This window comes from Serinus canaria, chromosome 4A (genome assembly GCF_022539315.1).
Source record: "Serinus canaria isolate serCan28SL12 chromosome 4A, serCan2020, whole genome shotgun sequence".
In the NCBI taxonomy this organism is placed as follows: domain Eukaryota; kingdom Metazoa; phylum Chordata; class Aves; order Passeriformes; family Fringillidae; genus Serinus; species Serinus canaria.
In genome coordinates this window covers 103,268-127,112 of record NC_066318.1, presented here as the reverse complement: position 1 = coordinate 127,112, position 23,845 = coordinate 103,268, and the positions used below count along the sequence as shown (strand labels likewise).

General features: G+C 45.8%; 1 protein-coding gene across 7 annotated transcripts in view; it reads left to right on the top strand.

Moving 5' to 3' along the window:
- Positions 1–2,202: 2,202 nt before the first annotated feature.
- Positions 2,203–23,845, top strand: part of ARHGEF6 (Rac/Cdc42 guanine nucleotide exchange factor 6) — a 39,444-nt gene continuing 17,801 nt past the window's right edge. For 2 of the 7 annotated variants that reach the window (XM_009090454.4, XM_050974619.1), the window contains exons 1-10: positions 2,204–2,437; positions 3,434–3,517; positions 11,271–11,355; positions 15,993–16,120; positions 16,528–16,729; positions 19,269–19,339; positions 20,482–20,576; positions 21,334–21,429; positions 22,259–22,381; positions 23,700–23,838. In XM_009090454.4, coding sequence (XP_009088702.2) covers positions 2,273–2,437; positions 3,434–3,517; positions 11,271–11,355; positions 15,993–16,120; positions 16,528–16,729; positions 19,269–19,339; positions 20,482–20,576; positions 21,334–21,429; positions 22,259–22,381; positions 23,700–23,838 — 1,188 coding nt within the window. In that variant the 5' untranslated portion in view covers positions 2,204–2,272. Of the gene's footprint in view, positions 2,438–3,363; positions 3,518–8,175; positions 8,327–11,270; positions 11,356–14,651; positions 14,842–15,992; positions 16,121–16,527; positions 16,730–19,268; positions 19,340–20,481; positions 20,577–21,333; positions 21,430–22,258; positions 22,382–23,699; positions 23,839–23,845 lie in introns of those variants that run through there. The other 5 variants (XM_050974618.1, XM_018914470.3, XM_050974622.1 and 2 more) reach the window with 5 other exon arrangements.

The window sequence follows — 23,845 nt, the reverse complement described above, 5'->3', positions numbered from 1 at the left end:
GAGGAGGGAGTGGGTGAAGTACTGGGGTGTTCAGGTTTGTAACGCTTACTTCCAAGAAGCGGGTGTGCAATTCTCCCAGTGTTGGAAGAATTTCTCTTTACATCAGAAACTGCTGTGTTCTGATGAGGTGACTGAGGTGTCTTCTATATCCAAATGCAAGTCCCCATTGATTAATGAGCATTAGTAGTTGTCTTGGCAGATTTGAAAAAAGAATTAAGAAATTATGGATACTGTATGTATTTCCTTCTGCAAAGCAGTAGTGCTCATGACAACTGGAAAACCCAAAACAACTGAATTGCCGATTAGTCATAATTCTGAAATATTTTGTGCGTGTGTTTGTGCCTCACCAAAGAGTAGAGCTGTGACTGAGCTGTAGCCCACTTTATTCACAGTGCCTACAGCCATGTGTTAGGAGTATTTCCACACTCCAGAGACCTGGAACTCACCCCAGAGTCCTGAAGAAGGTCAGAATTGTGTCTAACCCTGAAAGGACAATTTTTATTTACTGGCGGCTCTTAAAATTGGTCTGTTGGTAGGTCCCAATACCAGTCATGTGTAGCAGACGCAGGGCCTGCTACAGCTCCGTGGAGGGATGTTTAGAGATAGGTATTTGCTGAGTCATAGGAATTGTACCAAGAGTCCTCACTCTGGTCCTCCTTATCTCTCTGTGACCCCATAGGCTGGTTTCCCTAACCCTTACAATTGGTCAGTTTTCAATCCTCCCTAACTCTATAAAAGAGGCTGTCTGGGCCCACTTTCCTCAGAAGAGCAGCTTCAAGACCCTTCGCGAGACCCTCAGAATAAACATCGTGGAACGCTCTTGGCTGCCTTCTCCTCTCTCATTTCGTCTGCCTTCCAGGAGCCACGGCCAGCCGCAGCCCCTACAGCAAGCTGAGAGCTGAAATCACAAAAGAGCTGACTTTCACTAAGAGCTGAAATCACTGAGCTTGCTCGGGGTCTTTGCTGTGCTAGGCTGTCTGGCCTAGGGCACCCCAGCCCCCAGAGGGCTGAGGTGTTCGGCCTTGGGCCGCTCGCCTGGGGCGCTTACCCTGCGGGGAACCAGCTATCCGGCTGAGAAGCTAGCTCCTGTGGCTCCATTTATTTTACAGTCATGTACTCACCAAAGGTGAAACCATGCCCATTTTTCTCTATACAATTTATTGTTCTGCTGCTCTATTTTTCCCGACCCTTTAAATCATTAGTTTGGTAACACTGGGTTCTTGAAAGCTGCTTTAAGTAAGAGGATAGGAATTGGCTCAGAACACCGTAACCAAGAGATTCTGGTGTCTAGGATACTTTGTTCCCGTTGGATTCTTCAAGCCATGATGTTCCAGCTTCATCATCAACAGAATTGCTTCATTTTCCATCTGTTCTGGTGAAAGGACAGTTATAAAGATGACTGGATTTTTTGACTTGCTGTGATAAGTAGTGATGGTTAATACTGCCCTGGGCAGGGTGGAAAACTGCCTTCAGTAGATCCTGCAGTGGTGGTAAAAGGGACATCTTAATAAGACAAGTAACATAGTTGGGGATTTTATTCTCAGCTTTGGATGACTAAATTCCTGACCTTTTTGAAGTTATCCAGATAATTGTTTTTAGAGATTATTATCTTCTAAATAACCATTTTGATTATATGTGGACTTCTACACAGCAGTTGAAGAGAGGCATTATTCATACATGAAGTGCATGATCAGAATTTATTTTCAAAAATCAGACAATAGAAAACTACTGTAAAAGGCAATTTTAATAATTAGGCTTGCCACATAAAGTTGAAAAATCTCTATTTTGTCCTACATTCCTCCAAAATATCACCATTGTGAATTCTGTTTTAACACTAGAAACAAATCATTATTTACAGTATTAAGAAATTTATTTCTTTGGGTGATACCCTTAAGTTCAGACTAAATTTTCTAGGTGGTAGGGTGCCAGCTGTCACAAGGGGGAAGTCCCTATGTCAGATATTTTTGGTGTAATAACTATTGATATAAAATGCTTGCATTTTCAATATTTTTGCAAAGATGTAGTTAACAATCTGCTTTCCCTGTTTCCTGCTGAGTGTTAGAAACTTTTATTTTGACAACAGTTTTGCACCTTAGAGTAGCTGCTTTTAGTTCCTAAGATTTGGTTTCTCTATCAAGCCCAAAAAAAAAAAAAAAAAAAAAAAAAAAAGGGTAGTTTCACACTTGAGCTGCAGCAGGAAGATGTAATCACGGATGTGGGTTCCAGTACGCTGTTGTACAGGAGAACAGCTCTGGCAGCAGATCTCTCCGCCATGAATCCAGAAGAACAGATTGTAACATGGCTTATTTCACTAGGAGTCTTAAATTCCCCTAAGAAAATAGTGGATGATCCAGAGGGGTTCCTGAAAACTTCTCTGAAAGATGGAACTGTGCTTTGCAAACTCATTAATCGGCTTCTTCCGGGATCTGCAGAAAAGGTAATGCTTTCTGATGTACTTTGCTATGTTGAGACAGAGTCCTGCTCAATGAAACCCTGCCCTGAGCATTCTGAGGCCTAGTTACTCTGGTGAGAGAAGCAAGGAGCTTCAGAGAGAGGTATTTTACATTTAAGTTTCTAATCGAGAGCCAAGTATGATTGTAGCTTTGTTTACTTGATTTTGTTTCCACATCCAGACAAATAAACCCTGCAAGGTTGTGGTTGACTCACCCACGTTCAGTCAGTGGCAGGAAATACTTGGCCTACCAGAGATCAGAATATCTTGATTTTAAATAGAAGGATTTGCAGTGTGTCAGTATTTCCATCAATATAATTAATTGCAACTGTAAATATATTCACTCTTTCAGAACTCTTACTGCAAAATGCTTTGTTAGTCAGGAAATGCACTGGAGAAGCAGATTGGAGCAGGAATAAGCAAATAACACTTGCATCTGTGCCATTTGGTCTGTCCCAAGACCAACAAATCCGTTGGTACTGAAGCCATGTGAATGCCTCTTGTAACAGTTTGACAAGGCGTGTATTCACAGTCCAAAAGTGTGATAAGAATCTGAAGGAGAAGAAAAAGGGAAGGAGTCCAATGAGAGATAGGAACTGGCTACACAGAAGAGAAGCTTTTAAAAAAGCAACTGCACAACAGGTTGTTGGGAGCCTTTCATTATGCAGAAATCAATTTTGCTAGCTCCTTATCTTTTTCTTACTTGTGGTGGTTCGGGGCAGCATGTTGTTAAAGGTCATCAGTTTCCCACTGTCAGTTAGGGCACTGTCGTATGCTGGCATTCAAAACAAGATGCCGACAGTTTCTATGTGTGCATCACTTCCTCCAGTGGCTTTCTTCCTGCTTCAACAGCTTGCCTGCCACCCCCACCCGCCCCCTGAAGAAGCTTCCCTAATTCAGTATAAAAGGCACATGTCAATATTCATGCAGGCCTTCTCAGTATGGGCAATGCAATGAGATCAGTGGATTTTCTTTCTTTAGTATTGCCTGGAGCCTAAAAATGAAGCTGATTGCATCAATAATATTCAAGAGTTCTTGAAAGGCTGCACACTTCTGAAAGTGGAGGTAAGTCAACTTAGATCCTTTCTTTTATTGTAACATGCCAGTTTGATCAGCCTTCTCAAAGGAAGCCAGATATCAGAGGGAAAAAGTTGGTATCAATTCATCATCTTTTGTATTAATAACATAAATCTGAGCATGGATGATTTAATATTCAGTCTGGGTAATTTGGAAACAGTGTATTAACTGTGAGCTTAACAGATTCTCGTCTTCTGAGACAAAGCATGCAGCAATAACAGGAGATCTGTCTAAACAGACTTTAACCTGTACCTGTTCATAATTTATTTTTTTCATTATTAGAAGGAATTTCACATTTTAGCCCTGCTTTAATGGGAAGGTGAAGTATTCGTTATACTGTACTATTTTTTCATCCCCTGCAACTGTTGAGTAAGATTCTGCAAAACACATGTTAAATTGTTCCTTACACAAAAAAAATAATCCTAATGAATTCAAAAGATACCTTTCTTGTGGCTGTTCCTGATCCAGTCTGTGTAGATTCTTATGCTTAGTCATAGCTCATATTTGCAAGATCAGAGCCTAAATTAATCACTTCGGGGTTCAATTAATTTTGCCATCAAATTTGTTACTTTCTAAAGACCTTTGTGTCACACTTAAATTCCTACAGTAAAAAAAAAAAAAAAAAAAAAAAAAAAAAAAAAGAAAAAAAAGAAACCTGTAACTATCTTGTTTAAAATATGCTCAAGATTGTGGAAAAAACTTTTTTGAAGACAAGTCTGCCAGAAGCAGGAACAGAATCCTTGGGCATTACACAGAATATTCATGCACCACTGTGAGAAAAGTCCAACCCACAATAGCTCTGTTCCTGCATTTTTTCCTCTGAAGGTCTAAACAAGAAAAGAGCCTTTCTTCTCTTTAGAGCTTTTTAGCTAAGCAGTATGAAAATGTGGTACTGCCTCCCTGGTCTTTTGTTGCCCAGTGATGCATTTCTTGGAGCCTGCTGCAACAGCACAGTCTTAAGACCATACGTATATAGAGAGAGATTTATAATCCCTGAAGGCCTATTGCATCAGAAATCACTTGTTGCTAGTCTTCTGGTACTGACCATGTGATTTCCTCCATTTTTCTGAGAGTTTAGTTTTCTATTTTCAAACTAATAATAAAATGGTTGTGGTGGAAGGTGTTTTTAAAAATGGGAATCTTAAACATCTAAAAGGTAGGAGAACAGTCCTCACCTGTTGCCATCTCATAGCTTTGAAGCTTATTCTGCAATATTGCAGTCACACTCCACAATTTTCAGATACTCAGGCAACATGGTGTGTCCATCTCTAGGTGTTCCTCTGATTCTCCATGTGCCTTTTCTTCCTTGCCTTTAATAAAGTCAAAGCTTCTGGCTTCTTTTTTCTTCTGATTTATAACCCACTTCATCTTTGAAATATTCTGAGTCTTCCGTAAATTTCCTTATGCTCCTGTTTGTGCTCCTGTTTGCTGTGAGAGGAGACTTCAAAAGCTGGATAAAAACTCGAACCTCTCTAACTTGAGTTTAAATTTTGCAGTGAAATGACAACAATTTCTTCTTTTTTTTTCTTTTCCAAAATCAAAATATTGTCATATTAGAACACCAAGACTTGAATTTTGCTTCTTCCTAGCTCCTCTGTAGCCTCATGCAGAAGAAGGCTCAAGCTAGGACAGCTGAGATGGTGGGCAAGACATGGCACAGGCAGAGTGCTTATGCTTCCTTCCGACTCTTCTCCCATGTTGCCAGCTTTTCTGAGTCCTCTCAGGCAAAGCCTCTGCCATCTGTTCCTTCTAAAAGCTGCTCTGTTAGGAACATCTTGACAAGGAGACTCTAAGCAGCATTCCTACCGGTGATCCTCCCTCAAGCCTGATTCCTAGTTTGCCTTGGAAAGGGCCATTGCCCTTTAGGAGGGGGTTTGCTGCGTCACATTTACTCTGGAAGCGTGTCTGGAGCATCAGAACAGGCAGAGAACCTTCTGCTTTTAAGATCTATCAGCATTTAACTTGCAGTGATCAGGTATTAGGTAAAAGGAGGATGAGCACAGAATAGGGTTCTGTTCTGCCTCAGCAACAGCCTGAGGAAAGAGTGACTTCACGAAAGGTCTGGGCTTAGTACATTTTAATTCTGGGACAGCCATCCTGCTGCTTACCCAGACCATGGATATGAAAATCAAACCTCGATGGTTCTCTCAAATTCTGCCCTTCTCCAAATGCCACATTGAACGCTTGCTTCTTCGATGTGAAGAAGTACCCTAGGGCTGGACCTGAGCCACTGCCCTGTCCTGAGACTGACAAGTATTCTGTTCCTGTTGCAGATGTGAACTAAAGAGGGTATTCTGAGGAAAATTAGTTCATGACTTATTTTCTGGATGCCGACTTGTACAAAAGGGCCTTATCCTGGGGAATCTCAAACATGACATTAGCATGCCATCCCCTGTCATCCCTTGGCTTCATTATTAGAAGGAATACCTTTCATTTGCTTTTGTCATGGGTGTTTGTGCAGCTGCCATGTAATACACCATTTCACTGGACATTGCCAGCATGCAGGAAAGGTGGTCAGTGTGGAAGGTAGGGTTTCCAGCAGCTTTTGGTGGAAACTCAAGTCCCACCTCCCACTGAAACACACACTGCTTGCCAGTCTTTCCCAGTAGGAGGGAATGCATAGAGGTTACTCTTTCAGAGCTACACATATGCACTTCCCTCCTACCCTTTGTTGTCCTGGTAACTCAGGAAGTGGAAGAAAGACACAGTGAGGCAAACAGCAACTTCTCTTGTTTACAGGTGCAGTGAAACATTTGGACATAGGGGTAGAAGGACACTGACCTTCCTGCTATGACCTGGCTCCATTAAGGTGAAGCTATTCTACAGGCTGGAGGTGTGAGCTGGAAGAATCCACCTCATGGCAGAGTATAAATAACAAAACTTAGCTTCAGCCTTGGCTTCAGCCCAGGACTGAAGTCTGAAATCTTTTGCTGTTTCATGTGTGTTAGTCCTAAAAGAGATGGCAAGCAGGGGAATCACCCCATCCTTCTAACCAGGCAAATGTTTTAATTAGGTGAAATAATGAGACTGTGTCCAAAATTTTCCAACAGCTTTTCAGTGATAGAATTTGATCCAGGTTATAAGAATATCAGTCAACCCAGCTCTGCTAAGGCAAAGGACTAGGCAAAAGACATGGGCACTTCATTGGAGCTTAAGTGTCCTTAGAGGATTCTTTCACGGTTTGGACTGAGGAACGGTGCAGAAATCCTGAATGTGCTTCATTTACACTGTGGCTTCAATATCTGAGCTGTGCATCTGACCCAAGAGCTGGTCCAGTGAGTGAGCACTGCTAAGGCAATGCCAGCTGGATGCTGGTGGGTTGAGGTGGAAAGTGGACAACAAAAAATTCTGTCCTGATGGCCAAGTGCAGTCTAGTGTAGAAGAGACAGGGAAGAGATCATGACTAAAGAGAAAAATCATAGAAGGCTCCTGGCCTAGCTTGTTCTTGAGGACAAAAATGGGAACTTTGCTTTTGCTCTTGACACCAGTGTGCATATAACAACAGTAGATCAATACCTAAGCATCATTTGCTAGTGAAGAGGCACAAGACCTTCATTCAGCAGCCGCATTTTATTGTTATTAACTATAAAACTTCTGGCAAGGTCTGGATTTTGTGAACTAAGAACGGTATATGCAAGATAAATCAATAGCTGGATTAAACCTGGCTGTCCAGAACAATGGTAGAATATGCAGAGGGTAATTACCAACACAGGCAGCACAGAGGTTATTTGTCTATTGGAGGTGCCTGCAACCTCCAACAAACTACCTGGATTGAAGGCGTGGAAGAGCAGGTGAGAGATCATCGCCCTTTTAGCTCCCCATCCATTCACTCCCAAAACCTGCTCTGCTTTGGCTTCACTCCAAAGTGACATTACCTCTCCTAGCTGCATAACATCAGAAGCGAGAGCTCCTGCCCAGCACCAACCAGTACAAGCACTGGAGAATGGGTCTGTCTGCAGTTAGAGTGACCCAGTGTACCAGAGACCAGACCCCTGGCTCCAGGGTGTGTGGTCTGTCCCTGCATGGGGTTGGGACAGCTGGGCTTCACCCTGGACATGAGTGCAGTGCTCCATTCCCTGTCCACACTGCAGCCTGCTGGTGTGCTGAAATATCTAGGGACTTTCCTGTTCCCTGTAGGAGAATGTTCCCCAAACAGATGGGCACAGGCAGTAGAGGACATGTCTCACTGCCTCAGCTGAATTGTGCCCCATTATGGGCCCTTCTGCAGTGTTTCTCTTCACAGTGGCGCAAACATGCTGCAATTACTCTTCCAATAGTGTGGGTATTCATTTTCTGTTCTATCCTTTCCTGTCTTTTTAAAGTTTTCTTTTCCTCCTTTTTTTCCCCTTTCTTCTATCGCCATCATCCTTTCCCTTTCCCTCTCTCCTCATTCACTTTTCCCCTTTCCTTCCCCCCTTTTCCGTTCCCCTTCCTGATTTATTTTTTCCCTGTCCCCTTTTCCTTTTCTTTCCTCCTCCCTCCCCCCCACCTCCGGCCTTTCTCTTCTTCTCTTTCCCATCTCTTTGCTCTTTGCTGTTCGCTTCCTGCTCTTCCGGGGGTTTCCCGGTGCCTCCGGCCCGCGGCCGGCGGAGGGAGCTGCGGCCGCACGGCCGCGCCGCGTCCCGCAGCAAGCGGCGGGGCGGAGCGGGGCGGTGGCACCGCCTGTCACTTCCCCTTCCCTTCTCTTCCCTTCTCCGCGCCGCGATCCGGCTCCGGGTCAGAGCCGCAGCGGCCGCTCCGCAGCACCGCCCGCGCTGCCGCCATGCCCCGGGGCTGCGCGCCCGCCCGCCCGCCGCCGTGAGTACCGACCGCCTCCTTGGCCCGGGGGTCCCCGCGGGTGTCCCAACCGCTCAGCAGGGGTGTCTTCGGCCAGCTGCCGCGGGTGTCCCCGCTGAAGGGGGTGACGGCACCGCGGCACCCGAGCAGAGCACCCGGAGACGGAGCGGTGCTTGCGCTCCGGGTGCTCCGCGGGGGCAACGGCGCTCCCGCCGCCCGCTCGGCTGTGTCTCGCCGATGCTGGCGGAGCTCCGGCCGCACCGCCGTTCCCACTGGAGGCAGAGGCAAATCCAGTGGGAGCAGCCAGGTCAGCGAGCGCCCGAAGCGCCGCATCGCTGGGGGACGGGCGGCTCTTGCCCCTGTCCTCGGGTTTGGAGGGGTCGCGGCCGCGCCGGGCTTCGGGCTTGGCATCCAGCTGGGGGCTGTCCAACTGTGGACAGCTCGGACTCGAAACACAACCCGGCTTTCCCTAACTTTTCTGTGCTTGCCGTCGCGGGCCTGGGATTTTGGGTGCGGATAACTTGCTAGCCGCACCCGGGTTTTGGTCTCCTATTCTCGTCCTTCCCAAAGAGCCGGGCGCTCTGGTCGCGAGTCACCGGCTCCTGCTCATCCCCTCGTTCTCTGTGGCGGAGGCTGGCGGTGCGGCAGTGCAGAGCTTCTCTTGCCCGGTGCGATACTTGATGGAAACAACCAGTGTGTTTTACCGAGGGGAGCTGCAGTCTCCCATCTTCCAGTGATTCTGGAAGTCAGAATAGCGTTTTAATGGAGATCCTCAGATGACAGGTGTAGATTTAAATGGGGTTTTAGTTACATCCACCTTATCTTCCATGTGTTACAAGTGAAAAAGCCTTTTCTGCCTCTATCTTCTAGCTGCAGCTTGTCTTTTAGCTATAAATGGAATTATCAATGGATTGTGCTGGAAAAAGTAAATTTTAGGTCATAAATGAGGACTTTTTTGTATGAGGAATTTATTCTGGAACAAGCTGCAGAGTATATTTACATTACAGTAGCTAACCCCACATAGCCACTGTTCCACAGTAGCTGTTCCAGAAAATTTCCCCATGAAGAAGTTCTAAATGTTATTACTTGCTTTCGTGCTAGAATTTTTTGCATATCTTTCTTCCTACCATTTTCATCTGGACTGTCAGACTGATGACTCTGAGCTTCCTGCATTATTCTTTACATTGAAGGATTTGGGATACAAGTTTCTACTTTGCTCCTTAGGAAAAAAAAAAAGGTCTTAATTCAAGGCAGGACTTTATTTTTCTGGAATTACTGAAGTGGAAGAAAAAGGATATGGATGAAAAAATGACACACCAGAGAGATGCATGCAAACAACCCAGCCTGGCTGTTCGCTTTCCTCTTGTGCAACTGTAACATCCCATGCTGCAGCAGCTGCCAATGGGGTCAGCACACGCCGGAGCTCTCTGTTACCGTCTCCCTTTCCACAGAGATGGGAACCTCGTCGCTTAGGGCTGAAGGCTGTGCTTGCGTGGCGCTGCCTGTAACTGCAGGGCAGGAAAACTGGTTCCATGCACCAGCTGGCAGAGGGGATGGGACTTGAATGGTCTGAAGGAGCTAACCCAAGTGAGTGCAGGTGATAGATCAGCTCAGAAACAGCCCAAGGTAGGTGGGTATGTCCCTGGAATGTGCAGAGCAGTAGATGAAATCAGAGCTGTGGAGCTTCAGGTTTAAATATTTGTAATGACAGCAAACTGTCGCCATGCTAAGCATGGATTAAATTTCTTTAGGGTAGAACGTGTCTCGCAGTATTGAGTCGCTGAGTCAATCTGAAAACATATTCTCAACAAAGACCAGCCTTCGTACTGTCCCTGCTGGGCTTTGGTGCTGCTCTGGTGCGTCTGTTGAAGAGGAGGAGATGCCGCAAGCATCCAGGGCTGTGAGAGAGGACAGTGCCTTTCCTATTTGAAATATGCCAAGCGTACTCAAGGAGCTCTGTGTGGAATGCAGGAAAGGGCTGTTTTAAAGGGCAGTATTAGCCTACAGGTAATTGAGACTTGTGTCCTTATTACGCAGGATACACTCTTTCGTGTGTTGGAAGTGTTTGTAATTAGATGGTGTCTGCCAGGAGAGCTTTAAAGTCATCTTTCCTGTTCATCTGATTTGTGTATCTGTGGTCTCAATCTGCAAGACAACATGCATTTGGGGATTAGCAGATGGTGCCATGGTGGTACCAACCAGACAGACTTTTTGTAACTCTTATCTTTGCTTCATTAATGGTGGGATTTGTACAGTCTGTATGCAGTTGAAAGTATTTTTCAGGTGTTAGAGGGGGTCAAAGTGTTTTGGAAACTCAAACTGCCCTCACTGTTCTAGTGGTGATTTCTGAAGTGTACAAGGTTCAGGTTATTAGTGATGGAAAATAAGCCCTTGCTAACCGTGTATTTCTGTTTCACCACTGAGGATTAGCAACACCAAATTCTTTAGGGTTAATTTTTTTTTATATAAGATAACTGGGTTTGTCTTCCTGTAAAAAAGTGTAAATAAACTATATATTGCAATAGTAGAAAATTCCATGAGTGTTAATTCTGCTGTGGAAAATGTGTGTTTATACCTAGATCTGTACACACAGCCTCAGTCTCTTCAGCTCTCAATAACAAAAATAGCAACAAAATCTTTCTTTCCCTCAAGGCCAGCAATAACCTTCTCAGTGATTTTCAGAGGAGTCTCTACTCTGCAGACAGCGCTGATTCCTTCCCTGCTCACAGCCTTACATTCCAGGTGCTTCTGGGTTCCCCTGCCCTTCCCATGCTGCCTGCCAGTGGTGCCCCAGGAATTCTCTGGCTGTAAAGGAAATGGGACTTGTCAGCCCTGAATGATCACCCTTTCCCTGTAGAGACATAGGGGCTGCCTAATCCCCACGGTCACTCTCCAGCACCATGGGTGGCTCCAGCAGCCAGTGTGAGCTGGTTTGGGCTTGACTGACTGAGTTCATCTTTCACAGGTGTTTGATCCACATGATTTGTACACTGGAGATCAGTTCTCCAAGGTCCTGAGCACATTAACAGCTGTAAATAAGGCTACTGAAGGTAAGAAAAAAAGGAGTTCTTCTGTTGTCCTTTCAAAACATTTCTTGTGAGGATGAAGGGCTGGTTTTTAATTTTTGTTAATTCCTACTTTATGGTGATTTCTGGAAGTTTGCCAAATTGTGCTCCTAGGACTGATGGCAGGATTGACCTTTCAGGCTTCTGCCAACTCTGGGTTAAAATGTGATGTTTCAGAGCTGCTGTATGAACTCTGCAGAGCTCAATTATCACTTTACACTGAGGGACCTCTGCTCAATTTTGAGCATTAAGGGACCTCCAAGTAGGTCAGCATAAGTGATCCTCAATGTAAATGAACATGCACCTCCCAAAATGCAAATATCAGATTTTAAAGAGTTGTGTTTTAAAGCTGAAGAGAAAAACAGTTTAATCTGCATAATACCTTTCCTGAATGTCAAAATAAATTTTGTTGCTCGATGCCCAGTCAATTCTATTGATGTTTTTCTCTCTCTCCTCTCCCTGGCTCCGTGGAGTAGGCTTCTGGATCTGGGAAGCAAGCTGATGGCTTGTCCTGTATCCCTGGGAGCAGGAGCAGGCTGAAGCAAAACAAATCACCTTATCCTGATTGCATCCCAGATATGTAGATGTTCCCTAGAGAGTACTTTAAAATTATGTTTAGTAGCATAGTCTGTGAAAGGAGAAGTTCAACGGGGGGTGGGGATGATGGCACAGTGGTGCTCTAGGGAGGGGTGAGGGGATCAGAGTCTCTTTTCTGAGATGATGAGGAGCAGGTCTGCCTGGTGCTGGGGAGAGTTCACAGCCTCTTGTCGTGCAGGTCAGACAGACAGACATGCAGGTTAGGACAGACTCCTGCTCACCCACCAAAGTCCAGTACCAGGAGAAGAGTTCCATTTCCTGCTTGCAGGTTACATTTGAGATGGTTTAAAGGAGGAAATTTCAAAATGAAAACTCATTACTTTCCTCTCATGGGAAGGCTTTTCTTTTAGCTTATTGCATTATGCCTATACATTATATAAACTGGTGTATTAATTATTGTGCATATATCGTACATCAGCATAAATAATAACATATGTCTAATAATAATATATAATGTATAATAATAATAGTATATAGTTGTAAACCACCTCCCACCCCCAATGATTTGTACATACATATGTGTGTATGTGTGTGTGTGTGTGTCTGTCTCTGTGTATAACGCTGCTCTGAAGAAATTCAGGTTCTGAGGATGCTGTTCTGCAGCCAGAGCTCAGCTCTGCTGACAGCTCACTCTGTAGAAGTTTGGGAATGGGAATTTGGCTTCGGCCAGCCTCAGCACCTCCTCAATCACCAACAGCACCCGCTGACCATGTGTAGAAGCTCTTGCAGTTCAGTGTGGTGGGGGATATGAAATGTAGGTTAACTGGACTGGGAGCAGCCTCTGCAAATGCAAATGTTATGATTGATATTTGCTTCATTAATCTGAAAGCAAAAGGAGAGAGAAACTCTTGCCTCTGTCCTTGCCTGTTGCTGGAGGTGTGTGATGGGGCATGTGCTGACAGGGTGGAAATGCTGCAATGCCATTTTCACATCCATCCCCTTATTTACAGTCCCAGCTCCATACTTCCAGCCACCCATGTGCCAGCTCAGCCCGGGACAGGGCTTTGCTGGGGAATAGTTCCTGTCATATGTTACTGACAAGGCTATAGAGAAGCTGGGATCCTTTTGGTTTCATGGCAAACATCTGTTTGAACATATGCTTTCTGTGTTTAAATGTTAAAAAGCGCAATGCCTGTGATATAATTAACTGCTCAGGCAGAGAGCACCCTTGGGAAAAGTACAGGGTAAAATAAATATGTGTCTCAAACATTTACTTTTTGGTGGCTTAGTCAAATTCCTGAGGAGCAGGAGCCTGTGTCCTACAAACTGCCCCTGCAGATGGTCCAGTTTGTCTATTTTGCCAGAGGCCACCGGCTGAACGGAGCATCAGGGTCAGCCTGGTACCAGCTACTACAGTTGCTGCTGTCACCAAGGCTCTGACATGCCTGCACATCCCAACACCCGCAGCACTGCTGCATCCCAGCACTCTGGGTGGAGGCAGAGGGAAGTAGGTGCCAGCTAAGGAAAGGTTGTGGGACTGTATTTCTGAGCATCCATTTGAAGTCCAAATCCTTGTGTCTTCATGGATCTTTCTATGTAAATAACTGGAGGCATCATTTTGTAGTGGATATATTTGTATTTCAGCAGCTGTCCATTAAAACACAGCAATACAGATGCTTGATGCTTTTTGTCTGCAAGAGAGGGCAGGGGAGGAAAACCAGCTGTGCTGGATCAGACAAGGCTCATGTGCCAAAAATAGTGTAGGAATGCGAGCAGAAAACCCAGCTATTTTAACCATAGTTTAAGCAACATATGGCAGCAGTGTTCTGTGCTGGACCAGGCATAAAATAGGACACTGTCATGATGCCATATAAATGATACACTTTCCTGCCAAACTGTCAAAGGCAGTTTTACATTTGTTTCTAGGTTTCTGCAGATATTTATAAAAGCTTTGGAAGATTGGGAGGGGCAGGGAGAGTCATAAAATCTACAGTAATGGAGTAATTTCCGTGGGACTGTGGCTGATGACTTGAATAAGTGAAGTCTGGACTCAGGATTTATGCCCTCCCTTTTAGAAGGGATCAGGGGAAGAATATCTCACACTGGCAGCCAGCCACACCCCTGGCCTGTGAGTCACCAAGAGCAGCCAAAACCACTCCTGCTCAAATATCAGGATGCTTCAGAGAGAAAAACCCACTCTGTTGGCAAAGTGGGTTTTACATGGGAAGGGGTTTTGCAGTTGCCAGAGCCCAGAAAGATGGGAATTCACCGTGCAGCTGTCAGGCAGTTGTGTAATGAGCAGGACAAGAGAAGAAAACTGACTCACTGACAGCACACAAGTTTTACCATGGATGTTGTCCATCTCTGGAGTGTGGACTGGCTAGACTGGTGTGTGAGTATGGCATGGCTGGGCTTTGTAAGGCAGCAGCACCTGGCAGTCATAGTCAAGGACCTGGTCCCCACTGTGCAAGGGTTAGGAGAGAGACAAAGCAAGTCCCTTCTCCAAGAGCTCACAGTTTGTGTTGCTCCAGGTCCAATCTAAGGATGAGGTATTTTCCTATTGAAATAAAAATCCTCTGAGGAAAATAAAAGCCCAGCTGAGTTCCTGTAACTCCTAACAAACTTCCCCTTCAGAATGAGTTTTCCATGCTGACATTCAGACTGGAGGAGAATGGAGGAAAAGAAGTTTGTCTTTTCTGATTTCTTCACATGTTTTATAGCTGTATCATCCTCTCCTCTTGCAGTATTTTCAAGGCAGAATTCCAAACATGGTCCCTGGACTTGCACACCCAGCACAGGGATTCCTGCAGACTGCTCTGTTCTGCTTTTGAGGTCCATGGACACATGTGGTCCCCACTGCAGGTGGAAAACTGCAACACTGGAATGCAGAAAGGTCCTAGAATCTGAAGAGAAGCTACAAGACCAATCTTAAAGGTCCTTTGCAGTTTACTGAAATGATGATATCTGCTGTTGTGTCTTTTAAGCACCATGGGATCCAGAAAGGTGGTGATCTGAGGGTGTCCCACAGTGTGATATGGGGTACAGGAGCAGTGAAGCTCTGGGAATTGCTGTGTGGCTTGCATCCCGTGTTTTTACACCTCTGCAGCATCCAACAGGATTCTGGGGCTCAGTGCTGCCAGATTCTGCCAGAGCTGGAACTGCTCTTAGCAACAAGGCTACTGACTCAGTCTCTGAATAGTTAGGACCAGGAAACTTTTCACCCTCTGGCAATTTTTTTTGGTATTAATATAGAAACAAATCACTAATTACAAAAACAGATATATCAGAGCAGTAGCATTGCCGCCAGCATCAGGCGGGGAGAAAAACAAACCTAGAGACTGGTTTGCAGAGCCAGGAGCTCTGAGTGTGAAGGAGGCAGCTCCAGGAGCTGCTGGAATGATCCAAGCCTTTCCATGGGCATTTCATCTCCTGGGGATGACACTCCTGTCCTTCCTCAGCATGGCTTGAATCCCTGTCTCACATGACTAATGGCAGCAGTCCATGAACAGCAATCAAAATAGTGCCTAGCCTCTTTCAGCTGGATAATGAACCCAGAAGGACTCCTCTAAACAGAGGAGTGATTGTGTTGACCAGCTGTTCAGCATTCCTCCCTGCTCAGTGGGATAGCCCACACTGCAGCTGCAGAGGTGACCTAAGAGCGCTCACTGGAGAGCTAAATTTTGCCACACCTTCAACAGTACTTACTTTGATCCCAGAAACACCCCCAGTGGGAAATCACAGTACTGAGTATTATTCTACTTTTCTACAGTTTTAAGGGGGATTTCAAAGAAATACTGCAAGTGGATGTGTGGCTGCAGAGCTGGCACAACCTAGGAGTGCCTTGGGATGCAGTTCAACTTCTTGCATGATGGAAGGGTTATCCCAGCCCAGAAAATCACCCTCACTGCTGACTGGGAGTACCCACGCTGCAGATGCCGTGCACTTGCTGTCTTGATCTCATAGATGCTCTTTGAACTGCTGTGCCCTGTTCCTCTTCTCTTTACAGGCTTTACTCTTTACTTTGCTGTGATGTGGAAGGATGGTGGACAGCTGAGTAAAACTCAGATGTTGTTTTCTTTCCCCAGATCAGCTGTTAAAAGGGCCATGTTCACATCTGTCCTCTGATAACTCCGCGGCTGGAGACCCCCAGAGTGACTCCAAGGGCACAGCCTCCCAGTCAGCAAGGGTGTTACGGAGGCAGTCCAAGCCTGTGGTACCCTTTATTTAACTGTAATCGTGGATTTGGTGGTCTTGGGGGGAGGTTGGGATTGGTGCCTCTGTGTCAACACCAGAGGTTGTTCTCCCCTGATCTCCCTCATGGGTTTGCTGTCTCAGTTGGAGAGAGTTCCGCAGCTTTTACAAACTGCAGTGTTTCTCTGTGTGACGTGAGAAGAGTGATTCTTATCTGCCACCCATTGCACTGGAAAACTAAATTAATGCTTGGGAGGGACCTTGTGGTCCTCTGAAGGCAGTGTTTACACAGCAGCAACATATTATTGGTTGTTATACAGAGCAATACTGAGAAAACAGCTGTCACAACAGAGAAGAACAATGGCTTGTCCTAGTTGTTTCTGTTTTTTTTGACGATTTACTGATGTTTTTCCACATTTCTTTCCTTAGGAGATGACCGAGAATGGCAGTCACCAGCTGGTGGTAAAGGCCAGGTTCAATTTTAAGCAGACCAATGAGGATGAACTCTCTGTTAACAAAGGAGACATTATTTATGTCACTCGAGTTGAAGAAGGGGGCTGGTGGGAAGGCACCTTGAATGGAAAAACAGGCTGGTTCCCAAGCAACTACGTCAGAGAAATCAAATCTACCGGTAAGCAAATTGCTTTCAAGGGCTGATTGAATGACAGTGGCATAATGCAGTGAGGACCCTCATGCCTTTGGGAAATTGCTGTTATTTATTAAGGACTGTTTGTGTACTTCAGGCAGCTGGGCTAATGGAAGGATGAACGGAAGGGTAAAGCGCAGTGTTTCGGATGAATTGCTTGAGAGCTGCTTCACCCTCTTCCCACCACATTGCGCCTTTCTCTTGCTTCCCCCAAGCCCCAGCAGCATGGAAGCAGGGATATTGTCAGAGGATGAGGACAGAGATGGATGTGGGTCCCCTTTGTCCTGGAGAGCTGTCAGGTCATTCAAATGTCTGAGTTCAAAACTGGCTTTTTTGTTAGAGACCTTGGTCAGGCAATGTATTTGTATTTGATCCTGGCTTTTCAGGCATCAGTGGAATGGATGCTCAACATCACGATGTGGAATCCGACAAAAACTGCATGGCCACAGGGCATTGTCAATATTTTGGTCCAATAGTGATGGTTGATTTCACAGAGTACATTTTTCCCCAGATGCTTCTGCTGCTATGTTGAGAAAGGAAGAGAGAGGGGATGATCTGTCTGATGACATCTGCCTTTATTGAGCTTTGTCTTGAGTGTCCTTAACATTTTCTGCGATGCGGTTTTACCCAGACATAGGGTGGTGATGATGTGAAGCCCCTACCCAACTGCCCTGTGGCATTACACATCCATTCAAACAGCTGACCCCTGTCCAGACCTCTGTGTGAAATTCAACTGGTTTTTTGCAAGATGCAACTTAACTCCTTAGTGCGCCTTGAGCACTTACCATAGACAGAGATCAATTGTGCACTTGATGCTGCTTCTATGGCTCAGGGTCTGCTCTGGCCTCAAACACTGAGATGCCAGCAGGGGTCTGTGAAGTAGCTGCAACATGTGCAGCCCCTGCTAGACATCCTTTCTTCTACTCTTGCAAAAATAAAGCAAAGGAGGGGAAAAAATTGACGATATAGTGCTTAGAATTAGGTCAGTTTTTATTTGATTCTAAATGAAAAAAATAATCTCATCTCCCACTGTTTCCCTCTGGGAAATGATGTCTGAGCTGGAGCAGGAAGTTGTAGCAGGGATTGAAGGCTTGTCTGGCACAACTCAGGAATCACTAATTAACTCAGTGAGGGGAGAAGAGATATTTTAAACAAAGGAGAGAAAACTTGAGTCCTAAAGGGAAAATGAGATGGTAGCTGCATAATATGACAGTACCTCACTGAAGTGAAGGGCCAGTCTCCCATCGATCCTGATGGAAGAGTCCATGAGATTTTTCTGTCTGCAGAGCTTTTCCCTCCAGATCCTATTCTCAGCACCGTTTCATGTGACAGGAGGGTTCATTGCCCTGGTGTCTGCATGCTCAGGAGATGTGTCTGTATTGCAAGTGAGGAATGAGGGACCATCAGTAAACCCTCCCTGCCCCAGGAATGCTGCTGGAGCTGCAGCCCCCAGGGAGCTGCTTTTCCCACCTCCACAGTGTAAGGTTTCAGACACACTGTGAATGTAGTTACTTGTTTTTCAGCAGTGTCTGAAAACCTCTGCTGTGTCCTAGGTGTGCCATTTGGGTGGAAATATTCTGTGATTCTGTGAAATAACTGTGGAACTGAGCTCTTATGAGCCTTTAGCTGGAAGTGACAGGAAGCATTACAAGGGCAATATTTAGACAGTACATAAAGAAACTAAATTTATCAATTTCAAGTTTCTTCCCTGCTATCAGTGTGCAAGTAATTGCCTTGTGTGAGCAATTGCAGGGAGCCAGGAGAGCCTGGCTGCTCCACTTGGCACGGAGCTGTTTCAGTATGTGCAGTGTGGCCAGGACTGGGGCAGCCTTGCACTGCCTGCCTGTCCCAGTCCAGAGGGAGCATGGTGCTGCTGGGAAAGCCATGCTGCTGGAAGGGAAGAGGCTTCTCTAGGGAGGAAAATTGGAGCAGGGATTTGTCCGTGTGTGTGTGTGTGCATATGTACAGAGCTGGAGGCATCCACAGAGATTTATTAAATGCAGAATAAGAATTGATTTCCAGGGTTTTGTGAGCTTTTAATTTAAATCTACCTTCATTCATAGAAGGATTTTGCATCACAAGTGACTGTGGGGATGGGAGGTCAGCATATTTATTGGGGTTGGCTTCAAGTGCCTTGTGAATCACCTGTTAAAAAAGATAGTATCCGTCATTTCTGACAGACACCCAGTTTTAAAAACAATTTAGTGGGCCAGGTGAAGCAACACTTTAGTTCCAAACATTGATAGACACTGGGCTGCTGCCAGGGATTTTGGAACAAACCTGGATGTTGGTTGGCAGAGGCTGCACAAAGCTTCTGGTGTGACTCTCTTGGCCACTGTCAGTGTCTTGCATGCCACTGGTTTTATCCTAGTTTTTTTTGAAATGGGGAAACAAACCCTGCAATTGGAGTTTTGTGGTCAGAGGGATGAAGTTATATTTGCTGGACATAATTTGGCAGTGTCTTTTCCTGATGGAATAACGAGAGCCGTGCACTGTAATGTATTTATGATTTTTTTTTGTACAGATAAACCACTCTCTCCCAAAGCATTGAAAGGGCTAGAAAACACTCAGATGACAAAGAATTATTACCCTGTGGTAAGTTTTAAAGTGCTGATCATACATTTTAATAAGTACCATGTTAATAATCTTATGAAGTAGCTCCTTCCCTTAAAAATCATTGATGCAATTTGTAACAATTTGGGAAGGTGAGTCTGTGTTTAAATGCAGATGTTTCCAATTCCTTGATTCAAGGCCATTGACACAATAAACCACAAATGGAAGTGGCTGCAAGATGTCAGAAGTAGAGACTTGAAGAAGACAACTGAGCTAACTAAGGAGAGGTGGCAGCTTTCAGATCAATGCAAGGGGAGAAGGCACAGGGAGATAATGTCACGGTGTAAGCAAGCAAAGTCAGGGCTCTGGCCCCTTTCTTGGGTTTGGCTGGAGATGTTACACCCCATGGTGCCTGTCCTAGGCCTCTGCCAGCCCTCAGAGAACGGGAGCTGCCACAGCTCATGGCCTGGGTCGGTAACTGGGCTGGCTTTGGAGCAGCCTGCCAGGCCAGGAATTGCTCCTGCAGAAGGGCTAGGGAAACATCCCCTCCTTTCCATATTGCTGCTGAAGCAAGGAGGTCTGGTAAGGTAGGGCAGCTACCATGACCCCTGTGTCCAGGCTGTGGGGTGAGAGAGTGCAGATGCTTCATGTGAGCATCCCTGGTTCTCAGTGCTGCAGCGGAATCCTGCTCATCAGTATGTCTAAATGTGTATCAAGCAAAGCAAAGCAGAAGCAGTATGTCCAAGGAGCTGGAAACCACCTCCACTGTCTCGAGGGCTTATCCACACTGAGAAGCTGGAGTGCTGACTCGGAATGTGCAGGCACTGTGTTTGTCTGCTATGCAGCCAGAGACAAACCAGGTGCTGAGATGTATTAATAGGACCAAACCTAGATCATTACATCCCTGAAGGGGCAAATGAGGTGTGCCCTGCTTGATCTGCCACAGAAGCCATCCTTGGTGCAGCCTTTAACACCTGCTTTCCAGGCCTCCCCAAGTTTGCAAATTAAAATCTCAATATTTGACCGCCAGGACTTCCTGAGTGTTCTGGATTCTGCATTAGGAAATGTAATTTCTGGACTTAAAATACGCTTCCATGCTTTGCCAGACTTGGAAGCTGATGTCATGTTCTTTTGACTAGTTTTCTAGTACAAAGATCTTCTCAGTGCTCTGTCTCTCACCCTAGGTGTTGCAAAATATTCTGGAAACAGAACGAGATTATGCAAAGGAACTACAGTCACTTCTGGGAACTTACTTAAGACCCCTCCAGTCTTATGATAAGTAAGATATAAGGGCATCTGAGGTGGAGAGAACACTGTGGGAGCCTTGGGGTGTCATGGACAGAGGGCACGTGTTTAGACATTGTCCATTCAGGCACGTGTTTAGACATTGTCCATTCCCACACTGTGGGAGCCTTGGGGTGTCATGGACAGAGGGCACGTGTTTAGACATTGTCCATTCAGGAGAGATGGGAGAGTCGTATTCTAAGGTCTCTGTATTTCAGTCACTTCTCCCTTCCCAAAATCTTCATGTGGGAAAATTTTTTGTGCTCTCAGCCTTGTAGGCCTAAGTGAGGGTGTTATGACTCTTAGGATGACAGAAACAGGCACATTAGCTTTGTAAACACCCAGCCTCACTCAAGGAGCAAAGAAGCCCCTACCTGTTGGACCTTCCTCCCATAGGAAAACCCATGGCATGAATCCCTGAAGACAAAACTCTCTGTCAGTGCACACACCTCCCTCCACACCTCTGGCTGAAATCCCATCTGTCTATGTCTATTAGATAGCTAAAGATCTGAGAAGATTAGTGGGATTAAGTGATTAAAATCCAATTAAGATAATACTTGGCAGCAGACTTCTTCTTTAGGAGACTGTGGTCTGTAGCTCATAGATCATGAATTTTGTGTTCTGTCCAATGCTGTATCTGGGGAAGAAGAAATTTTTGTGTCTTTTTTGGAAGGGCTGCTGATGAATAAAAATGGGGTGCTCCTGAGAGCCACTTCTCTTTGATGGTAACTGTGGTGATGTGGCTCTTGTAGGCTCAGCACTGGGGACATCACAGCATTGCTGGGAAACATGGAAGAAATCTCTGCTTTTCAGCAAACACTGAACCAAGCCTTGGAAGAAGTTGCAAAGTAAGTTTGTGTCATAGCACGGAGGTTGTTAAGCTTTTTAACTGTAGCTAAAAATAATAGAAAGGGATGTTCATTAATATTTCTCCTGGCTGCTGTCTTAGACTTGTTAAATATAGAAGAAAATAACAGGTTTGAGGAAAGGTTGCAGGCAGTGCTTTGGCAGGAGGAAAGGTAGAAGGAGCTCTGAGATTACTGGTGTTAAGGCATCTGCTGAATGAGTGTCACTAGAACTGACACAAAAGTGTGCCTAACCCAAAAATGCAGGCACATGCAGGGTGGGAGATCTGGCAGGTATGAAGATGGGAATTGCCAGGTGGCAAAGAGCAAATTATTAGAAGTGATTTCCTGCAGGGAAGCTGACAGACATAATTAACCTTAGCTAAGGGCTGAAAAGAGATGGGGAAAGACTGAATATTGAGAATATATTCAGGCTGTGGCTTCTCCTTCTTTCTCTGTCTTTCCATATTCTTAGGCAGCCCAGAGAGTGGTACCCCCCACCCTCACACTGCCTTTAGTTCCATCCTCATCCTCATCATCCCAGTTGTAGCTCTGCTGGTGAGACATATCAGGTTGAGTCACAGGTTGTCTGAGGCTGATAATGGGTTGTGGTGCTCACTGTCTGCACCACAGGAACCCAGACCCACCCGAGGATCCCCCTCTTCCTCCTCCCCAGATGGCAGGTGTGGATATTTTGCTCAGTGCTGCAGTTATGAGGTGACCTGGGAATGTCCCTGAGCAGTGGGTAGTTCCTGGGCATGTCCCTGAGAGTGCAGTAGCTGCAGGGTGCAGATCAAGAGGCTTAACATAGCTGGTGTGTTGGTGTCTGTAGGCTCCCTGAGAACCAGCAGCGTGTGGGAGGCTGTTTCATCAACCTGATGCCCCAGTTCCGCTCCCTGTACCTGACCTACTGTGCTAACCACCCTTCAGCAGTGAACGTCCTCACCCAGCACAGGTGAGTGATGGAGAAGGAGATTCAGACTCCTCTAAAAAGTCAACTTTTTTTATTAATACTTGGCCTGGCATGGCTGTTGACCTATCTTTTGACAATAGGTCAAGGGTATTTCCTGCTGCTGAGACTTTGGGCTTTTCAGCAGGGCCTTTCAGCTTCAGCATGAAGACAACTCACACTGCTCATGTTCAGAGCTGATCTCACAGGTCCTTTTTTGCACAGGACTCCCACCTTGGGTCAAACAGGCAGCCTCAGCTTTGGCAGTAGCATCTTCTTGATGAACAACTTGAAGAACAATCTTCAAGTGATTGTTACTTGCTAAACAACTCAGATGCTGTTTCAGATCTACTGCTGAAGTGCTCACACACTGACAGATGGGAGGGTGCTCCCCTGTGGCACCACAGTGGGGAGCACATCACTGCAGAAGGAGGATGGTCATTGAGTCACTCAGTTACCCAGTTTATTCATTGAGCTTCTATTCAACCAAATCGTTGATTTTCAGGGTCATTAGTAGATCACATTAATAACATCTTTCTTCAATGTGACCCACATGAGTAGACACTTGAATTTGTGTGATGTCCAGCTCAAGAGTGTGCCAAGCCAAGATGCTACAACTGTGTCATCCCTAATGCAGGTTAGCTGTCTTCCCTGCAATGATGGGAAAGCCAGGACCACATGCATAGTGTTTAAGTCTTCCCATTCTGCAATGAGAACTCACAATGTATTTACTTACCTGCTGAAATCCAGCTTTAATTCAGTGTAACAACAAGCCTGGCTCCAGCAAATGACTCATTCTTGTGATTCCTCAGACTGACCCCTTTTCCTAAATCAACCAAAGAATCAGCTTTGGCAAATGTGCTGACACACAGAAGCCATGTTCTCTGGAGCAATGTACATGCATCACAGTTTCCAGCAGGGTCCCAGTGCATTGCTGCAGCCTCCTCCACCACAACACCAGCCTATGCAGCCCCCTCCACTGCCTCCCCCCTCTCCCCATCCAACAGATACCTGGCCCTGTGCCACCTTGCTGTGCTGGGGGACCAGCTGCTGGCACCAATGCCCCAGGAGCTGCGCATTCCAACACCTGTGGCCACACAACATCCTCTCCTGTTTTCCAGAGGAGGAAGGTCTTGCTTGGGTAGAAGCTCCATTACTGCTCCCTGGAGTGGGTGGGGGGTACTCAGAGAGGAGTTTGTGCTGCCTTTAAGGAGGCCCAGCTCAGTGCAGAGCCCTGGCCATCAGGAGAGCATGGGCAAAACACAGCGCTCAGCTTTGAGAGCCCTCCTTGTTGTTTTTTCTTTTTTGTTGTCTCTTTTTGTAGTGATGAGCTGGAGAAGTTCATGGAGAGCCAAGGTGCGGCCAGCCCAGGCATTCTCATCCTGACCACAAGCCTCAGCAAACCCTTCCTGAGGCTGGATAAATATGTGACACTGCTGCAGGAGCTGGAGCGGCACATGGAGGTAGGTG